At 26.6% G+C, this 9,048-nt stretch overlaps 2 protein-coding genes across 3 annotated transcripts in view; both read right to left on the bottom strand.

Moving 5' to 3' along the window:
• Window positions 1–229: 229 nt before the first annotated feature.
• LOC127072157 (uncharacterized) lies at window positions 230–1,354 on the bottom strand. Its single transcript, XM_051012385.1, has 3 exons — window positions 1,245–1,354; window positions 892–1,039; window positions 230–713 (listed from the first exon to the last, which is right to left on the bottom strand). Exons 1-3 carry the CDS (start codon window positions 1,321–1,323, stop codon window positions 428–430), a joined length of 513 nt encoding a protein of 170 aa, XP_050868342.1. The 5' UTR covers window positions 1,324–1,354; the 3' UTR covers window positions 230–427.
• Window positions 1,355–2,706: 1,352 nt separating this feature from the next.
• Window positions 2,707–9,048, bottom strand: part of LOC127072158 (uncharacterized) — an 8,529-nt gene continuing 2,187 nt past the window's right edge. Inside the window, exons 2-5 of one of the 2 annotated variants that reach the window (XM_051012387.1) lie at window positions 7,587–7,847; window positions 6,820–6,921; window positions 3,630–3,752; window positions 2,707–2,910 (exon numbers count right to left, since the gene is read on the bottom strand). In XM_051012387.1, the coding sequence (XP_050868344.1) occupies window positions 2,813–2,910; window positions 3,630–3,752; window positions 6,820–6,921; window positions 7,587–7,752 (489 nt within the window). In that variant the 5' untranslated portion in view covers window positions 7,753–7,847 and the 3' untranslated portion in view covers window positions 2,707–2,812. Of the gene's footprint in view, window positions 2,911–3,629; window positions 3,756–6,819; window positions 6,922–7,586; window positions 7,848–9,048 lie in introns of both variants that reach the window. The other variant, XM_051012386.1, reaches the window with a different exon arrangement.

The following is a 9,048-nucleotide window of genomic DNA, read 5'->3' as shown; positions in this document are numbered from 1 at the left end:
GAAGTGCGTGCGTGATTTCGTTAAAGATATGAAATTATAAAGAGAAAGAGTGGCAAGGAATTAAAAAAAAGAAAGAAAGAAAATTGAATAAAAAAAAATAAGTGAGTAAGAAAGAAAGAAAGTAAGAAAAAGTAAAGGAGAAAAATATTAAGAAGAGGAAGGATGAGGGAAAAAGAAATGATAACTGAAGATCGTCTCTTATCGGCCGTGATAAAAAAATGAGAACAAGCAAGAGCATTATCCCAGTGTAATTTTATTGAATGCAATTCAAGATTAATTGACTCGGATAATTAATAATCAAGCAGCCCTTGTCACGATTTCATTGACCCAGTTTTTTTTACGTCGCACGAAGAAGCAGCGTTCGTTTGCGCGATGAACTTTGGCAAGAAGAAGATGATGATGATGATGACAAAGGAGAAAGTTCTATTTAGATATTTCCGTTTAATTTTCCTCGTCCTTTATTAGATAAAACTGACGAGGACAAGGACGTCTCTGCGAAAGTTTTCAATAGAGAACGATAATCATCGCTGCAACAACAATTAGCTATAAGACGATGTTCTCTGCAACTATTGGCATGTAAAAATCGACAATCAGCCAATTTGCACTGATATGGCAATTCTTGGATATAGGGATTTGTGCAACAGCATGCATCGTGTAACAATTTCTCACTGCAATAGGGATATATAGAACTATCGCACAGCGGACACTTTCTCCTGAAAAATAAAAGAAAAGAAAAAAAAAAATCATTCGATATGTTAAAAATAAAAGCGCGACATTGACTAACGATAATGGTAGATGTAAGAAATAGAAACTCGTTCGATAAAACAAAAGTTTACTTATTTATCGATGGGAAAAAACGGTCGATAAATATTACAAATCGAATTTTCTTACTTATCGATCGGAGGATACGGTCGATAAATGTTACCGACCGATGATATATCGTAGTACTGGCGCATGTCGTCTTGAGGTTCCAGTGTGTACAAGAACTTAGCTCCTGATGATTGATCGTCTGATACGTCACTGCTGTCATCTGGGTTATCTATAATAAGGGGCAAAGATTTTTTTACACAATGTAACTTTTAATCCAAACGTTATATATGTTATTACATATTATTTCTATAATATTATCTAATAAATGAAGCATATTAATCGTATTATTTAATCATTTCTTTTTTAAAATTATGTTAATATAATCATTGAATGGTACAAATCATATTTATAAAATAATAAATTATAAAACTTACTTGATACACCCAATACGTCGTTTCGAAGAATAAATGTCACGAACAGAACCACGAAAAGAGACATTCTATGCCGTCCCATAGAAATTTTTAAACACAAAGAAATTCTCAACCAAACACCACGAAGTTTTTCGAAGAAATGAAGTGAAATAAAATGAAATCGTCGATCGTTTTCGTAAACCTACGCGAGATTTATTCACCCACATACGTATCTTCACAGATTCCTTATGGTGGTATCAAAACTATTTACGGAGTCCGTTACTTGAAACTGGTTATATGGCTTGATCTCACTGATGCTTCGCATATACACAAGCAAAATGAACAAGTAAATAACTGGAATTGTGTGTGTGTGTGTGTGTGTGTGTGTGTACACACACGTAATAAGAAATTAAAAACGAAAAGAAACGAAAGTAGAAAATGGATTTACACGAATAGACTTTTTTCGAATATTATTAAATATTCTTAATCGCTCATTAAATTTATTTTTAAAGATTAAGACCATATACAATAAATCCAATTTACTATTTTTTTTTCTTCTTCTTGTTTTTCTATTTTTCTTTCTTTTTTTTTTTTTAGGACAAGAACGAAAGTAGGCTTAAAGAACGTAAACGTTGGCGATAGAAAGTTCGTCAATTAGCATATTATCGCACTGACTTTTTATCTATCCACTAACAGCGTAAAATTCTGACGATTGCCTCATCGACAGGTAAATCTCACACGTTCAATTTTAATTAACATTCTTGATTGATATAAACCTATGATGTTAGTGAAAAAAGATAAAAAGAAAACAAAGAAATATGCAAAATGGATAATGTAATAATTCTCGTGTGAATGAGCTCTCAATATGTGTGTGTGTGTGAATTAGACATTAGACAACGCGTCTAATCGATTACAATTCTTTATACTAAAATCTCTCTCTCTTTCTCTCTTTCTCTTTCTCTTTCTCTTTTTGTTTCTCTTTCTCTCTATTTCTCTTTCATTAAAATCGTCGTCAATTTTATTTTCCGAGAGGAAGTAAGCAGAGAGACAATATAAATTGTGACGTAAGCAGAAAAAGAAGATTCGCGTGTCGTCATTAACTTAATCTCAGAGTATTCTTTTTTCTTCTTCTTATTTTTCCATAGTTTATCATTATCTTTAAAAGTTCTAATCGTTATACGTATCCAATTATTTATGTTATGTCATTAAAGTTTTTCCTCAGGAGATTTTTAATGACAAATTATTCAATTTATTTTATGTCCAGTTCGATCTGACGTTCTTCAAAATAATCTTAATAATAAATAATATGAATTACAATTAATCGAAACATCGATATATATATATATATTGTCAATTAAAAAGTACAATTTTTGTCTTCCTGTCTTCTTTTCTTTTTTTCTTTTTTTGGCTTTTTGAAGTATAAATCGAAAGAAAAAGAAAAAAGAGAAAGAGAAAATACAAATGAATGAATAAACGAGAGACTATATCGTCTATTTCGAATTAATTATTATTAATCGATGTAAAAATAATTTATTAAGGAGTATACTCCCATACTGTACAAAATATTTGGTAATGTTTTTTATAATCGGCTTTTACGTTAAGTATAATCCAAGCACCATTGCTATTATCGTCAGGAACATTATTAAATTTGCATCATTGCGAGATCCTTCGCCGGTCGCTAAATATTTCCCTGTAAAAGAAAAGAAAAAGAAATAAAAAATGAGAAAGAAAAATAATTGATAACGATTATGATATATATAAATTATTCGTCAAATATAATATTGACTGATAAATGATATATAATATATAAAAAGAAAAGAAATATATATACGGTATTTTTTATTATATATTATAATATATAATATATATTAAAATTTCATGTTTTTTTTAAGTATAAATTATACTCTCTGTCTCTCTCTCTCTCTCTCTTTTTCTGTATTAATATAATTATATATTTAATACTACGAAATAGTATAATTATTAACTAAGTTAATAAATTAATTCGCAGAAAGATAAATTAGAAGGAATTATTAAATAATAATTATACTGTTCTATTATACTATTATTGTTAATTTAAATATACTAAATAGTATAATATATTATTTGTTATAATATACTATACCATTACATTATTATTATTATTTTTTTTTTTATTATTATTATTATTATCAGTATATCAGTATAATTACTTTATAGTAATGTAATTTTCTAATTATATTAATAAAATATAATTATAACATGAGTATAAAGTATACTATAAATATAGTATAATATGATATGTATATATATTCTTTTTTTTTTTTTTTAATTTATATTAATCAAAAGAAATGTAAATATATCAGATATATATATATATATATATATATATATATATATATATATATATACACTTCTCTATCTTTAACTTACACACAGACGCCAAGTAAGAATGACAACAACATTCACGTAATCTTGTATACTCTGCACAATCTCCAGCCTCTACTTTGCATTCTTCTGGTCCCACGCGACAAGTGTGTTCAACGAAGGGGAACACTTCTGAAACAATGGAAAATTTACGAACTAACAAACCACGAAATAGACATATATATTACATACATATTACATACTATTAATCATTATTGTTTATATAATAAAACTTTTATATATACATATATATATATATAAATTTTTTAAAAATAATGTAATAACGATAAATATAAAAGTATACAAGAATAATAAAAAAAATATATATATAATATAAATTATGATATTTTTATATACATATATATATATATATGTATACATATAAAAGAATTTTTTTAAAATCCATTAAATTTTAAAAAAACTTATATTCAAGCAATAAACCTTTACGTCATGTATGTAAAAATGTGATAATCAACCGGTTTAGTATGTGACGTGTGTATTGTCAATTTTTTTAAAGAGATAAAAAATACTTCCGCTGTCGTTTTTGTATCTTAATTCAGATTATCGTGTATTACCACGAAAGGAAGGGGAAAGAAAAAGAAAATAAGATGAAAAACTTGAACTAAACAAGAGCTCGAATTGTTTATACTTTATCATAAATTAAATAATTCTACAGATATATCATTGTAATTTTTACGCGTTAATAATTATCGAATTTATTCCTATCGAATAAATTCAAGTAGATTTGAATTTATTTTTCGTTTTTATAAATTTGTTGTACTATATATATATACATATATATATTTATATATAATATTCAATATAGTATATAATTATATACTAATACGACTAATCTTCAGTATTATTAATAGATTATAATTACCTAATAATAATAAAATAATATTATTCATTCATTCATTCATTCATTCGTTTCGTTAATTCATTAATTAATAATAATAATAATAATAATAATAAATAATGAACATATTATAGTAATAATAATACAAGACTATAATTATTAAATAGTACAATCACTAAATAATAATCTCTCTACTCTTTATATATTTATTTAAAAAAAAAACCTACAAAAAGAAAAAGCCGCCATTTTTTCGATTCAATAAATATTGCAATACTGACAACGATATTGCCATTAAATCAAACTACAAAACATTATTACAAATTTTAAATATTAAATACATATTAAATAATATAATTAAACAATTTATAATATATCCAACTTTATTATCAATTATCATTTCAAATATTAACGCGAATATATATATATATATATATATATATATATATATATATATATAAAGAATTTAAGTTAACATTATTAGCTTAAATAATCAATAACGTAATAACGATTGAAACGATTTTATACTTTAATAATATTACGTACACAGACATCTGTGCATGCTCGCGCACAAACATACACACACACACACACACACACACACACACAAATTGCATATACATGCAAACACACAAGTATACTCGTGACCGGTCAACAATGTCTTTAAGGTAACATGCAGAAAGTAACGAACTAAACGATCGATTCACTCTGATCGATCGATCGAATAGCTAAAAAGATGTTAAGTATTCCGTGTACGTGCACTTCGTACGTGCAGCAACGCGATTTCATTGTTACTACCGGCTAAAATCGAATGATACTTCTGGTGAGCTTGCTTAAATAAATTTTCTTCTTTTTTTCTTTTTTTTTTTTTAAATCATTCCTACGACGATTAACAGTATATATAATCTAATTACGATTCTGATAATGATCTATTTTTTTTTTATCATTATCACAATCGTAATTAGATTCTTAAAGATTCTAACAACGAATAATCACTGTCTGAACGATGATGAATCTAAAGGAAACTAATTTGTTTCAATTATTCATCGAATTCATACTATGATCTATTTTCTTTTCTCTCTTTTTTTTTTTTATATTTTAGTTCATCGAAAAAATAATAGTCGGTCATTTCTTTTTTCTTTCTTTTTAAATTTGTTTAGATTTAAATGTATCTAGGTTGCGTATTAACGCATTCATGATTTTATGTATCAAGGTAAATACGTCATCATAGGATCATTATTGTTATAATAGGATAATGTTCTATTATAGAGAGGATAGAACGAATTAGAGTTCGACGTTAGGAACGATTCGATTATTCTTTCTTTCTTTCTTTCTTTCTTTCGTTTTTTTCTTTCTTTTTCTATCACCAAGCAAACGTAAAAAGAATCGCTCGCTTACGAGGACGTTCATTTTTCACGCACGAACTATCGTCTGAATAAAGGACTATCGTTTTTCTAACGTTTTTATTATCTCACGGATCATATATAAATAAAACGAGAAAGGTCATAATTGTAAAAAAAAAAAAAAAAATTGAAAGAGAACTATGTTTTTGTATACGTGTATGGGTGGTTGTACGTGCGCATGCAAATAAAAACGTTAGAAATATAGGGTATCTCTGATTTTATTTTTATTTTATATCATTGACTGAAGAACTGATTTAAAGAACGCTTTGAATATTTTATATAAAAATGATATTATGATTATATAAATATTATAAGTGAAAAAAAAAATTATCTCAGACGAAACAAAAGTTGTCTATTAGAAAATATTTTAGACGCCCTGTATAAATTCTCTAAAAAGAAAAAAAAATATATATAAGCTGGAATTAATACAGGGTGTCCGAGATCGTTCCAAACGATCTTTGATAACAGATTGTAAAGAATTAAATCAAAGAGAGAAAAAAAAATTGTTACATAAACGTAGGAGTAAAGAAATAAATGTCCATTAAAAAAAAAATAAAAAAAGAAAGAAAAGAAGAAAATGCTTCGACCAACCTTTTGAAAAAAAATTTATATATCACGTTCGTGCTAATTAAAAATTATTATAAGTACGGGTTCTTCGCGTTGTAAAAAAATATATATATAAAAAAATATATAAAAAAATTGTCGCGCAAACGTAGGACTGAAATTTGTATCCACTTAAAAAAAAAAAAAAAACACTGGACACCTTACGTGTGAATGAATAAAAGAAAAAGAGAAAAAAAAATGAAAAAGAAAAAAACGTAACAATGATTATTACCAATGATTATAAAATGATTATAACATAAATTAGACATTATCATTATATCGTAAAATATACTATAATATATCAATAATATTATTATAATCGTAAAACACTTACTATTATAACTACCATCGCAACAGCAATGATCATTAATGACGCTTCCATTCTTGCAATAGGTTATCTCTGAATTGGTGCAATGTTTACATCCCGGTATTGGACCTAGAAATAATAATAAATCATAATGAACGAAAATAATCTAATGAAAAGATTTTCTCGATGACCTAGAATATTCCATTTAAAATGATATTTTCAACGTGAACAAATAAAAAAAGGTGTGTTACATATTCACAGTCGTTCAAACAGCGAGAGATCTAAGTAAGTACATAACGTAGAAGATCGAGAACAAGGTGATCGTTCAGTAAAAGCAAAGAACCCGTCAGCCATTATGTACATATGTATGTATGTATGTATGTATGTATGTATTAACATAGTCGTGTTTTATCTCGACTATGTTATTTCCAAAATGAACACTATATCTAAGTGTTTTTATCGTATAAAAGTAAGATCAATCTGATCGAGTGCTTTTGTGATCTTTCATTGTTCACGATCGATCAGATCAAAGCGAGTTATTTTTAGTCGATATGATAAATAAACGAATCGGGTTTTAAACCATATCAAAATTGTTTTACAAGTACTACATTTCTACGATAAACTAGGAAATAGAACATTGTAACATTCACACACACACACACACACACACACACACACATATTTACGTACATAACATACACGCATAGATTTATGTACGTAATATAAAGGCATATATTTAATATATGTAATATGTAATTAAAATAAATGTGAACTTTTAAATACAGTTATTTTACCTGGATAAATCTCGAGTTTCTTTGCTTCGTTGATCGCATCCTTGTAAAGGACTTCATGCTCGAGTACATATTCGTCGTCGTTATGATGGTTGACAACCGTCAATGCCTTCAGATACGTCAATGTTGTTATCAAAATTAAAATCGTCAATCTACCAACGTTGCTCATAATAATAATATATCTTCTTCCATATTCTCTCTATGTTTTAGATTAATTTATTCCTTATTTATTATAAATCGATGGTAATTTATTTTTTGCGATTTCTGTTTAAAAAGAAAAAAATATATACAAGCATTTAGGATGGATTCAAAAATTTTAATAAACCAATAGATAAATTGTTTAGAAATTTATGTAATTTTCTTTTTTTTTTATCTTTTCATAAAATTATTAACAAATTGAACGATAGAATCGTTATAAATTGATAAAAAGGACTTTTTGTTGAATTGTTTGATATATGAATATTTTTATTTTAAATATATATTTTACTATGATAAAGCATGTTGACCTTGGTAAAGGTCGTTCTCAGGACACGTGTCCTGCACGAGAAGAAAGAGAGAGAGAGAGAGAGAGAGAGAGAGAGAGAGAGAGAGAGAGAGAGAGAGAGAGAGAGAGAGAAGGCACGTTATGATATCGATTCGTTTTCTTTCGATGAAGGGATGAATCATCCCTTTCCACCCACGACTTAATTCAGCCACAACCCTCGAGCTTGAGGGAATATAAGCCCTTCCTCGTAAAAGGGCAGCTCGTTGAAATTTTCAACGTCAGATTCATAAAAAATACATTTTCTTTTTATTAATTTCTTTTTCTTTCTATCTCTCTCTCTCTCTCTCTTTCTCTCATTCATTCTTTTATCTCATATATAATAATAATTAACAGAATGATTGTTGCTACTCTGTAATTTTCTTTTATGTGTAATATTATTACTCTTTAAAAAAAAAAAGTTATATAACATAAAACATTTTCTATTTTTTACAATAACATACTAAACTTTTATAATAATATATATACTATATTAATAATATTATTATAATATAGTATTAATATATCATTATATATTAATATTATTAACTTATTCAAGTATAATAAAGTATAATAATATATTTAACATTCTATATAAATATAATATATTTAAATAACAATTACTTTTACTTGATTTATATTATTATTAAACATATATATATATATATATAATTTTTTTTTAGAGAAAAAAATGAAATGTTTCAGTTAAATTTTTCCACAAGAATACATAAGTGTTGAATTCCGCAAGTTGTCGTGAGTCACTTGATGTAATGAAGGAGTTGAAGACTAAGAGGAAAAGAGAGAACAAGAGAAAAAGTAAAAGAGAGAGAGAGAGAGAGACACAGAAAGACAGAGACAAAGATGCAATCGTTAATTAAAGTCTATTAAGGGTTCCACGCGCGAAATAGCAACATATTCGTTTAATTAAATAACCATGTAAATACG

This window comes from Vespula vulgaris, chromosome 24, assembly GCF_905475345.1.
Source record: "Vespula vulgaris chromosome 24, iyVesVulg1.1, whole genome shotgun sequence".
In the NCBI taxonomy this organism is placed as follows: Eukaryota; Metazoa; Arthropoda; class Insecta; order Hymenoptera; family Vespidae; genus Vespula; species Vespula vulgaris.
This window is presented reverse-complemented; position numbering and strand designations above follow the sequence as displayed.

Bases quoted from the DNA above. Each gene is read 5' to 3' on its own strand.
- LOC127072157 (XM_051012385.1), bottom strand. From the start codon at position 1,323: ATGGGACGGCATAGAATGTCTCTTTTCGTGGTTCTGTTCGTGACATTT. The intron at 1,040-1,244 runs GTAAGTTTTATA...CCCTTATTATAG, and splicing joins CGACGTATTGGGTGTATCAA to ATAACCCAGATGACAGCAGT. The intron at 714-891 runs GTAAGAAAATTC...TTTATTTTTCAG, and splicing joins CCGTATCCTCCGATCGATAA to GAGAAAGTGTCCGCTGTGCG.